This window comes from Trichoplax adhaerens, genomic scaffold (genome assembly GCF_000150275.1).
Source record: "Trichoplax adhaerens TRIADscaffold_13 genomic scaffold, whole genome shotgun sequence".
Classification (NCBI taxonomy): domain Eukaryota; kingdom Metazoa; phylum Placozoa; class Uniplacotomia; order Trichoplacea; family Trichoplacidae; genus Trichoplax; species Trichoplax adhaerens.
Genome location: NW_002060955.1, coordinates 308669 through 329415, shown reverse-complemented (window position 1 = coordinate 329415; position 20747 = coordinate 308669). Strand labels below are relative to the sequence as shown.

Here is a 20747-nt window from a genome sequence, read left to right as displayed (position 1 = left end):
ATTGATATAAAACTGAAATAAAATGGATCAAATGTTGATCGTATTATTTTTTTTTTAAATCTGCATTGAATTTCTACACACTTGTGCTGTGTACTGTAGCCTTGCGCAGGTGTACAGTCTAATGTCATCCTTTCCTGGATATGTTTAAATTGTTAAAACTAGAAGTAAATCGCTTGGAAAAGACCAATGGTAATGAAGCCTTTTTATATACGTAGGTCTGCTATGGTAGAAAGTTACCCACCAAGTCAAGAGCTATCCATCTATATTAAAAGCAAGCATTTGCGATCAATGTTGTACAAATTGATGCAAAAGTTGCAATATGGAATGTACAGTATGGGATCAAGTCGGCCATGTACTGTACTGTACATTGTACAATTGTCAGTGTACTGTACAACGCGTAGCATTTTTTCGAAAAATCGGTGCTTACTTTTATTCAGAATTTTGTAGCAAAATTCTGAAAATTTTATACGCGTAGAAAGAGGAAGGTTTAGCGATTAATAAATAAATTATATTCAATAGAATCCATCAATTTTTGACACTTTTATTTCATTTTGAAAAATCGGAATGGAATATCGATCGACACGCTGTACTGTACAATACTGTACAGTGTACAGTACAGTACAGTACAACACGACAAACTAAAGTGTTTTGTATTGTACACTGTACACTGTACACTGTAGTTCATAGCATACTATATGCAGTGTATGGGCCTGCGTGGAACCTGTATCAATTTAGTATAAAGTGCTGCTGTAGAACTCACCATCTTCCCTTACTGTACTTGTTTTCTATTGGAAGCGTGTCGGCCATCTTAAAAAGGTTGGACAACATTTTCATTTTATCACACGGTTATCCGCGCCATTTATTGCCATCTACTGTTTTACATTATAACAACTCGATCTAAACGTAAGATCCTCTCCTATCACAGGTATCTATGACGCCAAAAGCCAACAAGAAGAGCCGTTCGGCCATTGACGAAATCGTTTCTAGGGAATATACCGTTCATTTGCATAAGCGCCTGCATGGAGTGTAAGCAATTCAACGTAGGAAAACGATAAACTGAAAAAAACTAGTACAAGACTTCCTTAAACTGTATTATATAGATTGACATAGTGCTATGTTGCCACTGCGTGAATAAATCCATTTTGCTATAGATAGAGAAAGTCTCCGATACAATTTCTGCCCTACTGCTCTGTAATGGAGTGATATACAGCATAGAACTGTATATTGACTATACTGTTATGATACAATTTACAATGCTGAGCTCGTATTCGTGACCATATTAAATGAAAAACTTTGTGCATATACGTTATCTATCTTCACTTTACTGTCATGTGAAAAGAAAGTTTCAAATCAATAGTTAATCTATCCTTACTACAGTAGAATTTCAATTTTGACAGAGTATACCAGCGAATACATGCTTATACTTTCATCTTGATTGATAGTGGGCTTATTATTTTGGATTATGTAGAGGTTTTAAGAAACGAGCACCCCGTGCTATCAAAGAACTTAAGAAATTTGCTATAAAAGCCATGGGAACTACCGATGTTCGAGTTGACTCTGGTTTAAACAAGCATATTTGGAGTAAAGGCATTAGGTACGTACTTCATTTAGAAGTTGGATATTATATTCTTAGCAGTATTAGACGCTCTTTCGGCATGATAACATTCTTGGAAAGTAGAGTCTGATAATGTCGAACTTCTTTATCACACTAGAAATGTTCCCTTCAGAGTACGCGTTTGTTTATCAAGAAAAAGAAACGAAGACGAAGATGCTGCCAACAAGTTATACACTCTAGTGACTCATGTACCGGTGGAATCATTTAAGGGTAAGAAAATTAAAATTTAGTAAAGAGATAAAAGATTCTCATTATGATCACCTCATGATGATAGTTTATGCATAGGTAACACGACATGAATCAGAGCTTGTTCTGTAGTGCATTAGTATTATCTAAGCCTAAATTGCCACCTTATTTTTTTGCGGTTATTTAGGTCTACAGACTGTGAATGTTGATGCCGAATCTTAATGCACAATTGTTTAATAGAAATTTGTAGTAAATAAACGCTCTTAAACCTTGATTGCCATTGCCTTTAAGATGTGACTGAAAAAATGATTCATTTGCCTGAATAATCATCTCAGATGACATGAATTCCTTCACTAGTGCATGGTTATATCACGCTGTGGCTACCTCGGTGCACTATATTTTTATAAATTATTGACTGCTCCTTTTAGCTAAAACAGTACTGTAATTGCATTCGCTTACCAGCAGCACCGGATATTTCAAATACTAACATTTGAAGCTATAACAATTTCTTGGATGAAAGATTGTTTGCTTACGAACTGTCAGTGAATGCATAGAGTACTTAAAATCTGAGTAGTAGTCCTTGGTAGGTGGCATACTATGGAGATGGTCAAGTACTTTGCTACTGAGCCAAGGTTCAGCTCTAGTTATTCACTTGGTACATGCTAACTGTAATAACTTTGTTTACAGAACAATTCATTTTTACGACGACTAGGATAAATTTCCGTACCAATTCACCAATAAGAACGATCGTAGCGCAGAGACTAATGGATCTTCGATCGAAGCAACCACCTTGCCTTGTCAAACTCGCAAAACTGTAGCTTGTTACTGCACAGTACACTTGCTTAAATTTGATAATTCACATCGAATGATCTAATTTACTTTGGAATATCTCCAATACACTCTTCATATTGAGGAAGAGTGCAACTTGATATACTACGATGATTAATAGTGTGGCGATGGGAATTTGTCACAGTATTCGCCAGATTGTGCTAAAATTGTAGCCAAGATAGTATTTTTTTGAAACCGTAGAAAGCAACGTGCTTTTCAATCCAGGCGGATCAGTATTAAGATTAATCTAAAATATACGCGAAGTAGAATGCTTTACGATAAATTAAATATGAGATAAAACGATTTTGTCCAAGTAAAGGATAGCAAGCAGTCTTGCGCGCTACTAGAGATTTTAAATAAACCTTTTACCTAAAATTTTGAGAGTGTAGTTCGGTCAACCCTAATCTGTAATATACTTGTACAGTAGCACCTATATTGGATTTTACTAAAGCGTGTCCGATTACTAAACAGAAAATTCTTGATGTAATTTACATGGAGGCAGAATGCATCAGTAATTCAGAATTGACCAATTTACCAATTAAGGGTTTGTCTATGAAAATGGAATTGGAGGTAATAAACAATTCTTCAATAGATCAGAATTTGGCTAGAGTAAATAACTACTGGTAGTATATCAGTGCATCCGTGATAATCTGAAGACATGCGAGTACATTACAGTAAGCATAATGCGACAGCAGAATTAGCTGATGAAAGTTGGATCCAATTTGCATCGTTTTCATTCATGATTATATGTTCAGATTGGGTACATTTGGTAAAAGTAAATACCCTTCAAGAAGGAGACCACTATTACGGCGTGACTGGTATACTGTACTGGTTGAACCGATAGTGTAATAAGTGTACCAGTGGATAGTCGGTTTGTATTGGAATTGTGTAGAAATCGAAAACTGAATGCTGTAGTCAAAATGAATAGAAACATGAATAGAGGGAGCTCACCAAACGCCTAAAATAGTGGTCTAATGGCATCGAAAGGCAAGCCTGAAAGCCGGTCAATTTGACTCGTTTCCATTGCACGCTGCCGAGAATCTACAGTACTCAGTACTGTACCGTACGGTTTCTATGACTACAGTTACACAGTACAGTCCACATCTGCACCGTGTACAGTACATGTTGTACAGTACTGAGTACGGTAAGTGTTCAGCATTGTGTACAGTACAGTACTACAGTGTACAGTACAGTGTACAGTACAGTATGTACTGTAAGTGTAAAAAGTGGAAGGTTCAGAACCGGACCGAACCGAACCGGGACAGGTCTACTGTAGAGGCCCTCAACGGTTCGGCGCGGTTCGGTTCTTGGTCCTGGACTGCATGGAAGACCGTAGGACAGGACGATGCTAAACATCTACAGTACTCAGTACTGTGGAGCATGTACTGTACACGGTGCAGCGGTGGACTGTAGTAAAGGTCCTCTTGGTACTGGACTGGCCATGGAGGACCACAGGAAAGCAACTCAAACTACCAGCAAGAACTGTATGTATTGTATGCACAAGATTGCCTGTAAGATTTTAATACCGCTTTGACGTAACACTTCGTCGGCACGAATGGGCAGGGCAACTAAACGCCAATATTAATGATCACAATTTGGATCAGAAAGAAAATTAGCTTGAAACTGGATCAAGGCCTGGCCCAATTTCCTTTAAGTTCCTTTTAAGTTACAACATTCAGACGCTAGTTTCGACCTTTATGACCGCCATTGGTAAGAAAAATTGATCTTTACAACGTTTTCATCGAAGGACAACCGCCCTGCGATAGCATACTGTGGACAAGGGTCCATCCCTAGCATCCATTCAGCATCAACATCGACCAGCTCAACAACGAAGAGAGCAAAACGCAAGTTAGTCAAGAGAAGAGTTGCGAGTACTTTTCAATCCAGTGTGGCATATTGGCAGGGAATATTGAGCGGCCATTGTCGACAATTTGAATATCAGTAGTAGTGCCAATCTGCCAATTGTGGTGACAACAGTTTTTACTACATCGATTTGTGCCATTTTACGATGCAATTATCATCCTCTGACGGTAGCATGGAGAAGGAAGGTATCGCGAAAGATGTCAATATTTTTTCAGTCTTGCCTCAACAGGTCATTATCCATATTACTAGCTATTTGACAGGTTGCGATCTTACTCGGCTAGCCAATACTTGCCTTTCCTTTTATAAATTGACTTGTGATGATACCTTATGGAGACGAATGATACAAAATGAGTTAACCTGCAAGCCTCAATTACTCAAGGATGAAAATCATTTCATGTATTACAAGCGTGCTTATTTAGGTCAATATAATATGCTTTGTACATTCGTCCTTAAAAATTGGGACGATCCTCAATTTTCCGATATCAATATAGACAATTTTTCCAATCATGATGATGATAACCAACATTCCAATACCGTAAGTAATTACAGCACTTACGCTAAGGATACTTACATTCTAGAAAAACTGTTCTCCTACGGTAATTACCTTAAAACTCATACGCAAACTGTGGATAGCAAAATCCTATCCATGTATCTATGCCATGCGGCGAAACATGGCTATGAAGTATGGGCAATATTATTACTTGAACGTGGTGCTTTATTTTCCGGTGTCAATTTCTTCAATTTGAAATTTTATCCTATCAATATCGCTATTCGAGAATCTCGTCATAATTTCATACGTCAAATAATTCGATATTTCTTAAAAAAGTACTCTGGTGAAAAAGTGATGAATGCCATTGCAGGCAACAATAATCAAGGCAGTTATAACTACGCATCGAGTGTTAATAGCATCTTAATTGAAATAGTTGATTATCCATCACAATTAAAGTCGTTATTAATGGGCTTGAAATTAACGCCAGAATGTCGTGCTGCTGTTGAAGGCAAATTCGATCAATTACGCTATTACGTTGAGACACAAAAATTAAATTGTTTCAAACAAGATATTTACGGTATGGATCCACTAAGATATGCTACCATCGCCGGCCATTTCAAATGTTGCGAATTCTTAATCGATCACAATATCCATTACAATCATTGTCGATCTTCTTTACGAGTTCAATCGTTTATTGAGATTGCCATTGATAAAATGGGTGTAGCCATGTTAAAGACATTACGCCAGAATCAAACCAAGGAATTCTCCACGTGTAGTTATGATGAAGACCCAATAAATTCATACCATTTAGCCTTTACCCACGCTATGGCCAAAGCATTGGCACGACCGTCACACTACTCCGATTATATAACTTTCCTTCTTCCCGATTTGATTAAGTATAATTACTATAAAATGATCTTCGATCACGTTGTTTCTATAGGCAACATGAACATGTTTCGTTCTCTAGTTGTTAACTATAAACAGTTAATCTCGGATTATGCTCAAAATGGAGATGAATCTCTTAAAATGATGACATCGCTCGGCGATGCTAGAAATAAAGCTATCCGTTATGTTGAACAATTACAACATCCTCAGTTGCTAAGAATGGCATTCCAATGTATTTCTGACCTTCCCAACGTACTCCTCTATGAGTCTTCAAGATTAGATCACCATCTAAGATTAAATGTTTTTAATGATTGGTCGATCTTTTCCTCAAGTCAGCACTACGACACAACAGTCGGATTCTATTATAGATTAAGCCAAATCGAGGATAATTATTTCAACCCCAAACGGTTTGCTCTAGAACTAACATCTTATAATCTATTAATAGTGCTTCTAGAATTAATCAACCGATGCGATGAGCATCAACGATCAGAAATATTATTCTGTATGTTTTGGTCAGTTATGAACATGGAATGGAACCATCGTTTATTTCAAGATGAGAAGTTAGATAGGAGACTAGATCAAATTACTGAATGTTATTTCGAAGCTATACTGGATGCTGGCTATCAGATTAATGATTGCACTAGAAGTTGTCGCTCAACAGCCGCTCACTATGCCATCACGATGGGTAAAACACATTGGGTTCAATTTTTTTTAGCAGCCGGTGCTGACAGGCATATCGAAAATATCCGATCACTGTCGTTACCAAAATTGGCTCAATCATACGGTGTGGCAATCGATTTATTAAACAGCTATTGCAACTGTCCTTTACCTAGCAGTAAACACCAGAATATTAGCTTTTGGTGGCTGAAATAGTACGATGACTAGATTCAAAAGGAAAGGAGTAATTTCAAGCTTTTTGCTGTTGTTAACTGACATAAGCATTTTTTTCTTCTATCTGGATATTATGCTGGCTTACAACTGTATCACCGTTTTCATGTAATCTACACAACAACATGCCATTTTGGATCTTATTTCAATGTAATGTTTGTTTCAGCCAAGTTGGTGATGTCCTTTCTATGTGTGTTAGCCGATTCACTAAATAATGTACTGTACATAGATAGAGTAAATAGATCGATTAAGTAAATACATACAAAAATACAAATACCCAAATTAGGTCAAAAACTGCTATTGCATTCTCATTTTGTAGCGTTTTCAGTTTGAAGCTAATGGTTGGTATAGTATGTATTGATTTTGTTTCTAGACTATTATTCTGTTGACGTTTTAAAACATTAATTATTAATTGACTACTTTTATAGATTCAATAATACTACAGTGTTTCTTCTTACTGCTGTAAACTTTATGCGCTTACCTACTGTATTTCGACACTTATTTGCCTAATAATTATACATTATAATTGTATCTGATACAATCGATTCCATGTACTGTAATACTATTTTATGTACTCTCATATAACTTTAACTGTAGCATAACTAATAAGAATACTAAATGCCATTCATATTGTTGAATTAATATACTTTAATATTAAAGAAAGAGCTTAAACCGTAATAACGCTATTTTGTTAAAGTTATGCTAACTGATACTTGGATAGTAACACTAAAGTATACCAATCTCAGTAGCCATGTAACGCTATAGACTAATAGGATAAGATAAATTACTCTTTCTTTAATGTAGCGCGACTTTAAGAAGATATTAAATGATATTTAAGATTGCGAACTAGAGAGATCTTCTAATATGCTTAGCTTCGATTTTATAAGGATACTCATGCGTAATGTATGTAAAATAGCAATAATTTTATTGGCATGTTATCTGTATTTACTGAGAATGCATTAATTCTTTCAATTTTACAAATGCAACATTTATGACATGATGCATTATTTGCATCGACATATCACTTTACAGTCATGAAATAGAGCTGTTATATCCTTCTAAAATAGGTAATGGAAAGTCTTAATCTTAAGTGAATTGATGAAACTGACAAGCTGTGAGTGACTAGAATAAAATATATAAATTTTGGGAAGCAGCTAAAGTACTAAATCGTATTACTACAAAATGGATGCTACTTTGTTGAACAATAAGACGAAGAATGTTTGCGCATGGCTACGCTTTCAGAGATCTTCCGTTATAAGGAATTTCAATTCTATGTACTAACGAATACAATAACATGATAGCTTGATTATCAATAACTTTACTAATAAATTTTTTTAACAAGCGAAATAGTTCAAAGTAGTAAATAGTGTAGATATGATTTTGATACTTTTCATCTATGATCGTAACAATAATTTGCTCGAAGTGATAATCTTACACGCTATAACAATGCTATTCAATCTAGATAGCTTGGAGAATTAGTTCCAGATGGCAGTCTTGTCATACGTACTGTAATTGATTAATTGTATTACCATTAATCAAACAAAGTTAGGATTTAGACAATCATTAAATTTTATATACTGTACTCGAATATCAACATAAAAAGTTTCTCTACCAGGCACCAATAGTATAGGTTACTATTTAGGTTATCTAGTTAAAAAATGGCTAAAGTTACTGTCTTAAAATAAGTACAGCATTTACATGATATTAGTATCTCGTATGACACAATAAAATTACCTAAAGATATTAAAGGTAGACATTAAGTCAAAGTTGCCAGTAACTATGAGTATTCTAAACAATATCTTTACGAATCATTTATTTAAGTACATTATAAACTGATGCAAATAATAACGCCAGTAAGATAATAAATTTTCTGCACAATATGAAATTGTACTAATTTATATGTAATAAAATATCATTGTTGCATCAATAATTTTACGTATTTATCTTAATTTTATATATTTTCAAATTTTTCCCTCTATCAATGACATTTTTTAATTACGTTAAGAAATAATTTCTTGATCCATAATTTCCTATGAGTAACATAACATCGACACTTCGATTTTGTGTATTATAGAGTTCAAATTCTAACTGCTGCATTTCTCCCTACCGCTAGCGTTTCAATAAGCAAGAAACTGAATTAATTTTAGTCTACTTATTGCACGTATACAGTAATTCAATATTCGAATATACAAAGTCGTGGACAATTCTATCTACCTATCTTTTACGTCAATAACTTACAGATGCTAACCCACAGAACCACTGATACGCCAACCAATTAATTAATATAAAGAATGATTAATCAAAAATATAGCTGAAAACACTACTGATATTAATATTCCAAGTAGATCAACATTGGATTACATCACAATTACTGTACGAAGCGTAATCATTTCGGAGTGTGTTTGATTGGATCATCAAAACGATTCTTACGAAAATTAGCCAATGGCTTCTAAATGCAGTCTATGCAACTTAATCTTAAAATAAAAAAGCGATAAATACGCGTATATTAACTGTGAGCTCTTATTCCTTAGAAACTTAGACATTACTTATGAGTTTTATAGCAAAAAGTAGACGTAATATGATGGTATAGAAAGCGTTATTCCATTATCGTTGAGAGTTATATGTGTGTGAAAGCATCGTTAAGATGTACATTAATATCACTGAACTATTATACCTTCCTTAGTCCTTCGAGGGCAAGATGTATAATGTGTTAACAGGTCTACAGTGATTTTCATGTTTACTACATTATATTGCTTGTAATGCTCTCGGCAAAAATCGATTGGTAGCTTGTCTTGATTATTTGTTAATTGGCGATCTGCACCGGCAATTAGAAGAGTTTTTACCCATAATGGTGTGGCTAATTTACAAGCGTAATGTAAAGCTGGTATATCTAGATACTTAGAATCGTATATGGCAATACTAGGTAGATTTTCTTGCACTGATGCTTGTTGGTGATTGCTTAATTTATTGACATTAAAACCATAAGATAAATATAGATCAAAATAGCACTGAGCAATAACTTCAATTTTATGCCGAAGAATGTTATTGCATAGAATATCGTCCGGTCTTATCTTCTTGATTAATCTATTTACACCACAAAGTAGCCATTGATCAAAATCGAAATCTTTCAAGTATAACTTTCCCACTCGCAGTGTTAACTCCTCGAATCGGTATCCTGAGGTTCCTCTTATCCAATCGGCTATCGATTGTTCATGATGTAACTTATTAAGACTATAATACAATGATAAGCATTTCGAAATTTCATTTTTCGATTCGATAATTCTTAATTTACGAAATAACTCTGGAGGGGTTATTTGCTTATCCTTAATAAGAGTAATCAAGTTGTATATATCATGGCAAAAGTAATAATCGTCATATTCGCGACATAAGGGATTATCAAGTTCTGCTAAATCAGGTAATAGTTGTTGGAATACTGTTGCCCATAAATCATATGTATTCGTTTGCGGACAGTTGTCATTCACAAGTCCAGTTAAAGCATAAACAATTTCATCTTTCTCTTTCCAGCTGTCGTAATCTTCCATTAATTTATAACATGCTCTAAATATCAATTCAACACCTCTTTTGTCATCACGATTTGACTTTCTAACTACAGTAAAAGTGTTCAAATCATTACACTCTAGCGTAATATACTGCCAAAAATTTGGATAAGATGTTGGATTAACGAGCGTGCGATAAATCGCATGCCATAAAGCGATGGAATAATAATGTTTAAATATAAAATGAATGGTTGACATTTTGCGTAAAATCTTAAGAAACTCACAACCATTCCTATCAACGGCAGCTCTAATCATTTCTCTTTCCCATTTGCTTTCAAAGTCGGTAGTATTACAACTACCAGTTTGCCCATGACTATTATTGGCTTCCTGCTTCTCAAAGAAATTTTGATAATTGGATAGAACATACTCGATAGTTGATATATTGCCACATAACGAAATGTAATAAATAATACAAAATGATACAGATGACCAAAGATGAGTTAGATCATGATTACAATGAAGTAAAAATTGAATATTATTCAAATCTTTGTTGATGACAGCTTGATACAGTGGTAGTAAGTTAAAAAATTCAGATAGTGCACTTATTAAATGACTATCTAATGAAATACAATAAAATATTTTCCATACAATCGGTGTATGATTTTTAGCCAAGGTAGCAAAGAGTGGAGGGCATTCATTATCATCATGGTATTGAATATACATATATAAAAATTGACGAATAAAGTGGCAAGAATTTTCGCGTGTAGCAACGTATAACGATTGCAAATAAATATTTTCAACTTGCTGTTGTTGTAAATATCGACTGATTTGTTGGTATAATTTATTAGCCCAGACTTCTAAATTATTTCTGGCCGCGTTCAAAAAGAAAAATTTGAAGTAATAATAATTGCAGTTCCTTGATGGTAGGTCATTTTCGATTAATTTATACTGTTTATAGGGATGAAATTGGTCAATATATACCCATGATGTACGTGGTTGATAATAATGTTTTCTAGCGTGGCTATCATCATCGTGTTGCTCATGGATATTTTGCTTGCATGTTTCAGATGAATCTATTCCACCTGAATTCATTGTTTTTTGAATTCCAAGATAATGTCGTTTATAGAAATGATAATAACTCTCTCCATCGATTAATTGTGGTTGATTCGTTAACTCTTGTTGTATAACTTGTTTCCACGTCAAATCATTGGAAATCACTGTATAGAAATATTGCGATAGTCGAGCCAATTTGGCAACAGTACTGCCATTCAAATGAGTAATAATAATTCGTAGCGTTTCTTCCGGTAGAGCTTGTAGAGTAAATAAGGATTGAGATGGTATATTTTGTGTGTGTTTCCCGTTTCCTTCATCCATTGTCAGTCGTTAGAGTAACGAAGAGGTGAAATCATGTTCTAAAATTATATAAAATTAGTAACGATATCCGATAACATCAAATTACACCGTCATATATGTACAGTGCTGTACTTTAAAACCAATCTTGCTGTCCCTTTCATCGATCGAATGATATCGATAGCTTTCAAATTGATGTTGCTATCCACTCTGTGCACGATACTAATTAATTAATATGGAAAATACTACAGTACTGAGACCGCTATACTTTATGCCCCCGATTTCTGTCGACAATAATCGATTTTGTCAAAGTGCGGTATGATTGATTTTGTTCTTTATTCAGCCTTTGGTAGTGACTGTTAGACAATGTAAACTACGTCTTTTCATTGACGACTCCAAAAATGGCATTCTATTACTAACATAAGCACTCTTCAATGCCCTATTTTCATCTTTTCATGACAAAGACGATGCATTGAGAAATACTTCTTCATATGTAGTAGGACGACTATTGACCACATTCATCCAATTCTACTGGCACTCGTAGTTTATCATGCTGAATCGGGTTAATATAGGATTGTACTCATATTGTACACTGGACTAGAGAGCATCGAGAGTTTATCAAAAGAGTTTACGATTAGTATTTTGACATTGATGGAAATAAAAGGTATCTGTTATTGTTGACCATTGAAATATTTTTAGAACGGATAATCCACTTTTATTGGATATTGTATGGCGATATTGATTCAATTGTACGGGTACAGCACCAATCTTCTATCCTAGTGTATTGTTGATAATTGTTAATAGGATTGTATTATACAGTACACTAGCGAGCTTCTATTCATGAAAAAGAATTTTGCATCACTATTTTAACTTTCTTGAAAAATGGAAGGTATCCATTCTTGTCAATAATGGCAATAGGGTAGAAACAATCATTCATTTTCGCTAAACACAGTGTTCACAACTTGCTGTCGATTGTGAACTGTTCCAAAAGGAGTGGTGGTCAATAATGGTCAATATACAATAGTTCACTAGAACATGACTAGGGTAAATATCCGATATTGTAGTGCCATATTAATTTGTTCATTAAGAGTAAATTAATTGAAGCTATGCCGATGGTGGGCCTTGATAAAAGTACAGTATGTTAGTGAGTGAGTAGTTTTGTTTAAAGTCTGTTACCACAGTATGGGTATACCCGGTTCAAAATAGGAAAAAATCAACCATAGACAATTTCATATCGTACACAGTAGACTAGCACGGTATGGCATGAAAGTATCTACAAGTCTGATTATTTTTCGATGGCATTCCTTCGTTCAAAAATGAAAGTTGTATTCCGTTAAAATTGCTGCATAATAATTAATATTTATATATACCCGTAGAAGGATATCTCCACAGATACAACTAATATATAGAATTGATGTAGTTTGGGCCTGATTGAACTTCCACCATTCTATCTTTTCAGGGTGCCATTGAAATTATACATCAGACAGTACAGTACAGTGTGTACCATAACATTTTATTACTTTCTTTAAAAATACAGTAAAGCTATAATAGAATGATATATTAGGTTGATGGAGAGATTCTGAAAGATCTCAATGTGGTAAAGTTAGAAAGTTAAACTTGCTCTTAAGTCCATAAATAATGAAAGTATCACTGACCGTTATATCCCCATTTATAGTAAGTTAGACTTAGCGTACAATGTACGGTACAGACCAGACCATCAAGACCTCTGTACACAGTACAGTATAGAGGTCTTACAGTGTACATTGTCTTCCTTACAGTATTCAACAGTACTGTACACTGTACAGTAGTCTGACTCGTTCTTCAAATCCGATTTTGCATCAATTACGCAGTAAATAAGAAAAATGGAAAAATCCATTCGAGTCCAATATGAATCGTCAACAGTGGGGAGAAATTGGAATAAAAATATTAGCATGCAGCATTTGATTGGTTCCCATAGGAAAACTGAAGTGGAAAAAATTTGAGAACGTCTACGGCACGAGGTATTCCCAAGCGGTCACCCATCTAAGTACTAACCTCGCTCGATGCTGCTTAACTTCCGTGATCAGACGAGAACGGGTGTATTCAACATGATGTGGTCGTAGACACCAGGTAAGAGACAAATATCGTATTTATTCATGCACAACTCTTTCATCTCCAAATTGAGCTGCCAGCATTTACTACACCATATTTAAATTCGATAATTTTTTTTTACTAGGTACAGTTTCAGATAAAGCCAGATGATGCTGAACGTGCAAGATCAATTCATACGAGGAAGCATTTGAGCTTGGCATTCGATGCCATTAGATTCAACGCTCTGATGTTTTCAAAGTGACATTAATCTATTTATTTATTTATTGCAATACATTCGTAAAATCAAGCATACAACTGCAGGTTTCACTGATCAGTACCAATCACGAGCTTAATAATCACCAGTTTGTCAATTTCCTGTCTACACATCACTGTATCAGACATACGACACTATCATAAACATAAAGGTATGTCCTGCAGTAATTACAGAGCTTTAACTTTCAAATTTACAGATTCATATGCGTTACACTTGTTCTAAATTCGAGAGACTAATATTTAAAGTGTAGTTATATCGATGTTCATAATTGTATATAATTGCAAAATACCGCTTGTAAATTGTATAAGATAGTCATTGAAAGGTTGCCAGCCCATGCACTGTATCGCATCGTCATCACAACAATATTATTAATAATACTGTGCGCATTTTTAAGTCCTGATAAGTTATTATGCGCTAAATTCATTTGAACCGATCTGATAGCAACGAGTCAATTGAACTTTCGATAGCAAAAACAGCTGGCTTTTCGTAGCTAAAAATCAACTCCATTGCATCCAAGCTTGTAGTCGTACTATACTGTATAGTAAGATCCAAGTTTATACTGTATTTATAGCACTACGATCAAAATACAACAAAATTCTAAAATAAGGGTATACCCCGCATAATTAATTCATGGTAACAACTTCTACAGCTTCTGAAGCTGACGGGACCTCGCTCTGATCATTGATGACAGAATTCGCCATCGTAACACGAGGCAAACCAGGAATGTGGTGGCCTTGAGAAGATGAAGTTTGCTGGTGCATTTGAACTACTTGTTGATTATGTTCGTGGGCTTCAACCAAATTACCAGTGTTATGATCATGCTGGAGTGATCCTGCAAGTACTTCTGCTGCAGTCACCTCTCCAGTTTGCTGTGGAACCATCATAGAAGAACCATGAAATTCGATGGTCACACCTTGCTGTCCACTGGTCAAGCCAAGATCACCCTGTGCTTTTAAAGCAGCAATGGCTTGTGATGTTTCCGTTGCATCAGGTATACCTTGTGATGGATCAAGCGATAATACTGTGACAGTGCCGTCTCCATTATTAATTTGAATCATATGTTGAGAGGCATAATGTGCACTAGGGCCTTTTTTCAATTCCGCAGCATCAGTAAATTCAGGTAGAAGATCTTCCCGTCCATGATGTTTGTAACAACTTTTAATAATATCCCTTAATGCTTGCGTCCAGGGAACACGTTGTTTCTCTTCTTCACTTCTAGCATCACTTCGTACATTTTGCCAAGGTAAATCTTTGGGCCACCACGCAGGTTTTAACGATTCCTTGCCCCATCCAGGCTTACCACGGCCAGTAGAATACTTGAGCATTAATGGAATAAATGCCCTCAACTGCGCCTGAGTCATTTTATCTACTGGAGTAGGTATCCCATCGCAAACAAGAGGTGGTAACTCGAATAAGCCAGTGTTATCTTGCTGTACTTGGGGTGCTTGTTGTTGTAAAGCATTATCTAAATTTTGCATGATTACCGGTTTTAGATTTCTTAATACATCTTCTAACGGCTTTGCGCCAAAAGCTTTGAAAATCTCATTGGGCTTGCTTGGTGTACAACATATTATCGCGGCTTGTTGTCCAACGCGAACGGTATATTCATCCAAAACATCACGCATCTTCCGTAGAAGACGAGTCTGTTGTCTTTTACGAATGGATGGATTGGTCTCAAACGTGTGGCCTCTTTTACGCTTACGGCCAGTAGCCACAGCAGCAGCAGCCGCTACACCAACCGGACCTGAAATTGCTAACTGATTGGTAATCTCATCATTCATGTTCGGATTCAGTAGTTGGCCATCGTCGTACGCTGATTCAGGTGATGAAGGCTCTGATCGATCGTCTGACATGGTGATTTCTGTAGACAAACAACTATTTGCCCGCCAAAATTGTTCACAAAAGCGGAATGATTGCAAAGTAGTGCCATGGTGGATGAAAAAAGGAAAAAAAAGAAATGGAAAAATTAGTTAAGCGAGAGAGAAATTCTTTTGGTTGGAAACATTTCCACGAGCACAACAGCAATCGTTGTGGCTGTATCATTCAACTTGGATTACGTCTATTCCTTTCTCAACTTACTTTTCGAGCAGACTCAGTAAAAAAGATGCGCGATTTCTTCTTCACTAATCTTCAGCCTTGCGCACAAAAAACTTCAAATGTTGTAATTTTGCTCAGCGTCAGTATTTAATGGCCGCGTCAATTTCTACAGTGGTTGTACTGTACCGCCTGATGTTTTTACTGCAATCAGCACAGTACATGTACGGTAAAGCACAGTACAAACTATGGTAGACTGCCTGGCCACAGGTCACATGGAGGACTGGTCAATTCCAATGTTCTACAACGGCGTCATATAACATCATTTTTTAATGTTAGGATTTGTAGTAACCTGGATTCCGTGACACAAACTAATATAAATACACAACACACTGAAGTGGGCATACTCCTACATTACCTGTATATTGCAGAGAAATGGACAATTATTCTGACTTGCTTCCATGCAAAGATGCAGAAAAGTACATAGTCGCTTGTTTCTGGTTCCAATCTCAAGCTCAACACCACTAGTGTACAGTACTGTATGCGATACAGTACCGCAATGTCGTTCTTTTCCAGTAGTCCATCCTTGCAGGAGCGATGGTGATGGTACTGTACACTGTAGCGTAGTTCAACACAGCAAAAATGGATTCATACTGTAGTGCGCAATAGTACTTTGAACGACCCACCAGAAGCTGCTTTATCAATTCATGCATGTTTTATTTCAGAAATGATCGTTCATATTACTGCATATTGTTTTATTTTTCCTGTAGCTTTTGCTTGAATTGGATCGGTCCTCAATCTTATGGAGTCCATCTTCTTCTCTACAGTACTGTAGAGAAGAAAGGCTCTTTCTTTTATCTCGACAGTACGGTATACAGTACTGTAACGTACTGTACACCCTACCGTATCACATATTCTACGCAGGACACTACGGTACGGCAAGTCCTCATCACGTGATACTGTCGTTACTGATTGCTTGAATTGAATCGGTCCTCAATCTTATGGAGTCCATCTTCTTCTCTACAGTACAGTACGGTATGTACTGTACTGTAGAGAAGAAAGGCTCTTTCTTTTATCTCGATAGTACTGTACAGTACAGTGTACAGTACTGTACAGTACTGCTCTGTACAGTATACTGTAACGCGCTGTACTGTACACCCTACTGTACCACATGTTCTACGCAGGACAGGTACTGCAAGTCTGCGTCACGTGATACTGTCGTCACGGATCGTGATGAGGGTAATGCTAGCTTAGCAGGCGTAATCGTTCCTTTTCGCTTCTACGTCGAACCGTATCGTAGATCAACCATGGCGGTCGGTAAAAATAAGAGACTCACTAAAGGAAAAAAGGGGCAAAAGAAGAAGATGTAAGATCCAATTCTGTTTTATTTCATAAAGATGCTAGTTATCTCCATGGTAAAACTGTTATTTTAGCTATTCATGCGACGATGACCGTGATTTCTGGATGATCCATTTCACCCACCACGCTTTTAACAAATACAGTTCACGTTGCGACTTGGTACAACTTGACCATCATTATGGCTGGCTAGGGGCTACATAGATCAACGCTATCTTGCTTTTCAAATAGTATAGGCCTTGATAAAGTATTCAACGCTATGCTAATGGGCCTTACTATACTTTAGTGGAAGGAAATGTATGCTTATTCCCGACTTTTACCGATTTCACACCCTGTAGTACAGTAGTCATGAGAAGAATTGAAGTGTGCTGTACAATACAGTAAACCTGGATTGAATCGATGGATTACAGCTGCTCACCGTCAACTTTACATTGGGATAGTTTACATACGATAGGATCCATCAATGGGTCTGATTAGTTTTTGCGTAGAGAAATACAATCTACAGTAGGTATCAACCCTTTCAGGCTACGTACACGAGATAGTAATCATTCGATGTTAACATTTCATGCTTTTATACACGAACTGTACTGTCCTCGTAGATTGCTAGGCCTTTTTTGATGTGAGAGGTGGAAATCCAAATTCATTCCCACCTAAAAAATATGTATTATATTCAAAATTCTTCTCTTGGTTTCTTAACTGCTGTATTGACGCAAGTAAAAAGTAATTTTGTACAAAGTGATCCATCACGGATGAACTAAGACTTGTTTCGACTCTATTTCAAATACAGAATTGACCCCTTCACTAAAAAGGACTGGTATGATGTTAAAGCACCTTCGCAATTTGCTGTTCGTAACATCGGTAAAACTCTCGTCAATCGCACCAGCGGAACAAGTACGTATTCTAGACCTTATATAACATCAAGTCAGGTTTACTCTACAATAAAGACTCGAATTGCAGCAAAGTATTTTTTCTCTCGGTAGAATAAGGATCATAAAACAGCCATATGTAATTACGCTATCTTGCTTCGTTTACAGAAATCGCTTCGGACGGTTTGAAGGGCCGCGTATTCGAGGTTTCTTTGGCTGATTTGCAGAATGGAGAGATTGCCTTTAGGAAATTTCGCTTAATTGCTGAAGAAGTATTGGGAAAGAGCGTTTTAACAAATTTCCACGGCATGAGTATGACATCTGATAAATTGAAGTCCCTTGTTAAAAAATGGCAGGTAATGTTGACTATCTTCGAAACCATGACTAGATTCAAATGATAGTAGTGTAGTTATTGTTGAAAAATGGAATACAGCATTAAGGATAGAATAAGATTTCATGCAGCTGGGATTGTTCTTGTGCTTGACTATTTCGTTTTAGTCAATGAATATCATGTGTTAGTCTTGCATCCGTATTGATGTGAAAAAGTTACCAAACAGCAATTTTAATGTTGCTCATCTTTGACCACTTCCCAACAGACATTAATTGAAGCCCATATTGATGCTAAGACCACTGATGGATATTTGCTCAGATTCTTTGCTATTGGTTTTACTAAAAAGAGGCCCAACCAAATAAAGAAAACAGCCTACGCCAAAACTTCTCAGTGTCGTTCTATCAGGAAAAAAATGACTGATATCATTACACGAGAAGTTTCAGCAATTGATCTGAAAGAAGTAGTCAACAGATTGTAAGTTTTATTCGAAATTGTATTGAATCACGATTTGAGCGGGTTATACAAGACTGTTATAATTATTGCATTTATAGTTTCAACCGCTTACAGCGAACAATCTACAACATACATGCTAACGTAAAGTATATTAATTTTATTGCATCTGCCTATAGAATCCCAGATAGTATCGGCAAAGACATTGAAAAGTCTTGTCAATCAATTTATCCATTACACGATGTTTACATTCGAAAAGTCAAGGTTTTAAAAAAGCCAAAGCTTGACAGTAAGTTTTGATTGATTTTGGCTCTACTTGGTTAAACAAAATCAGATATATGTTTATAATAATGCCTGTATCTTTTGCAGCTGCAAAATTGCTTGAATTACATGGTGAAGGCGTTGCTTCCAGTGGTGATGCAGGTTCTGCCGTTCGTCGCGATGGATACGAACCCCCAGTGCAAGAAAGTGTTTAAATCTTAATTCAACTTTTACCATGTACAGTTTCTTAGTTAACAAATAAAATGTCAATGGTACATTATTCAATTTATAAGGTAATCTTTGATGTGTACTCCAATCTAACATGTGCGGTCTCTTGGACATTACTTAAATCATGGTAGAAGAGCATTATTCCACTCCGTAGCATAAGTGAGGGTGACAGTATTGAAAGTAATATTTTTGACGGATTGTAAATGATAAAATATTCAGAATGTAGGTGCACGGGTGGTGGTGATTTTATTAGAACGTTAGAGATAATATTGTACGTTACGATGTGTTTGACGCAATTAAGACGGTTTTAGGTTGGTAAGAAATGCAATACTGTACGAACTGTTGTCATAATTATGACAAATTATGAAAAAACTCTCGTAAGATATACAGTACTGCTTGTTGAAGGAGGGTGAATGATGTTTTATGAAAAAGTGTCGGAATTAATTACAGTAATTATTAATCAAATGATTCGTTATGTCGAAGATATACTGTACTGAACTATTTAGCCTCTAACTCGTATTACTGTACCACTGTGGGAAATGGATATATCAAATCAACAGTCGTTTGTAAGAAATGCAATACTGTATGAACTGTCGTCATAATTATGCTAGATTATGAGAAAGAAAAAATTATCAAAAAAACTCTCGTTAAGATATACAGCACTGCATGTTGAAGGAGGGTGAATGATGTTTTATGAAAAAGTGTCGGAATTAATTACAGTAGTTATTAATCACTGATTCATTATGTCGAAGATATACTGTACTGAACTATTTAGCCTCTAACTCGTATTACTGTACCACTGTAGGAAATGGATATATCGAATCAACAGTCGATTGTTACAAAATCTTACAATTTACTTGATAGCTCTTTCTGCAGCTAGAACGCCCTTATTCCTATCAAGTGCACGATCTAACTTAGCTAGCATAAGTTCAGGTTATGCTAAGAGACACAAAATTGTAAGAAATATTTTATTCAGTTTTTAGAAGTAGATACAAGTATCGCATGTCGAATAGATAAAACGACAATAAAAGCAACAGCTTACAAGCCAGTTTTATAGCCTTAGCTTCTGAATCTCACAGAATATATAGCTACTGTATACTGCATCATTCATTATATGTGGTACAGCTCATCTAGACTTCAAGAGTTAGAGCTATCAGTGGCAGCGATCAAAAACTTATTTCACTTATTAAATTAGCTTTTGATTTTGATAACGTTCACTGTTTAAACATTTGTTACTTTATTTGCACCGCTATAAAATAGTAAAGACATTAGAGT

The 20747-nt window shown here is 35.8% G+C and overlaps 5 protein-coding genes across 5 annotated transcripts; 3 read left to right on the top strand and 2 right to left on the bottom strand.

Annotated features, from left to right (window-relative positions):
* The first annotated feature begins 766 nt into the window (after positions 1–766).
* On the top strand, positions 767–2073 carry TRIADDRAFT_63137 (expressed hypothetical protein). The gene is made up of 5 exons (XM_002116037.1): positions 767–816; positions 926–1026; positions 1469–1594; positions 1713–1825; positions 1989–2073. The coding sequence occupies exons 2-5, from the start codon at positions 932–934 to the stop codon at positions 2021–2023; spliced, it is 369 nt and encodes a 122-aa protein (XP_002116073.1). The 5' UTR covers positions 767–816; positions 926–931; the 3' UTR covers positions 2024–2073.
* Positions 2074–4664: 2591 nt separating this feature from the next.
* Positions 4665–6740, top strand: TRIADDRAFT_59971 (uncharacterized protein; the record flags this gene model as incomplete). Its single annotated transcript, XM_002116036.1, has 1 exon — positions 4665–6740. One exon carries the CDS (start codon positions 4665–4667, stop codon positions 6738–6740), a length of 2076 nt encoding a protein of 691 aa, XP_002116072.1.
* Positions 6741–9412: 2672 nt separating this feature from the next.
* TRIADDRAFT_59970 (uncharacterized protein) lies at positions 9413–11626 on the bottom strand (the record flags this gene model as incomplete). Its single annotated transcript, XM_002115955.1, has 1 exon — positions 9413–11626. One exon carries the CDS (start codon positions 11624–11626, stop codon positions 9413–9415), a length of 2214 nt encoding a protein of 737 aa, XP_002115991.1.
* A 3426-nt stretch (positions 11627–15052) lies between these two features.
* On the bottom strand, positions 15053–15793 carry TRIADDRAFT_2796 (uncharacterized protein; the record flags this gene model as incomplete). The annotated part of the gene is made up of 1 exon (XM_002115954.1): positions 15053–15793. A coding segment is annotated over one exon (741 nt), but the record flags the coding sequence as incomplete, so codon positions are not given.
* A 1455-nt stretch (positions 15794–17248) lies between these two features.
* TRIADDRAFT_36460 (expressed hypothetical protein) lies at positions 17249–19524 on the top strand. Its single transcript, XM_002116035.1, has 6 exons — positions 17249–17346; positions 18124–18227; positions 18371–18558; positions 18799–19007; positions 19163–19272; positions 19353–19524. Exons 1-6 carry the CDS (start codon positions 17288–17290, stop codon positions 19457–19459), a joined length of 777 nt encoding a protein of 258 aa, XP_002116071.1. The 5' UTR covers positions 17249–17287; the 3' UTR covers positions 19460–19524.
* Positions 19525–20747: the final 1223 nt, after the last annotated feature.

Bases quoted from the DNA above. Each gene is read 5' to 3' on its own strand.
- TRIADDRAFT_63137 (XM_002116037.1), top strand. From the start codon at position 932: ATGACGCCAAAAGCCAACAAGAAGAGCCGTTCGGCCATTGACGAAATC. The intron at 1,027-1,468 runs GTAAGCAATTCA...TGGATTATGTAG, and splicing joins CATAAGCGCCTGCATGGAGT to AGGTTTTAAGAAACGAGCAC. The intron at 1,595-1,712 runs GTACGTACTTCA...TTATCACACTAG, and splicing joins ATTTGGAGTAAAGGCATTAG to AAATGTTCCCTTCAGAGTAC.
- TRIADDRAFT_36460 (XM_002116035.1), top strand. From the start codon at position 17,288: ATGGCGGTCGGTAAAAATAAGAGACTCACTAAAGGAAAAAAGGGGCAA. The intron at 17,347-18,123 runs GTAAGATCCAAT...TTTCAAATACAG, and splicing joins AAGGGGCAAAAGAAGAAGAT to AATTGACCCCTTCACTAAAA. The intron at 18,559-18,798 runs GTAATGTTGACT...ACTTCCCAACAG, and splicing joins CCCTTGTTAAAAAATGGCAG to ACATTAATTGAAGCCCATAT.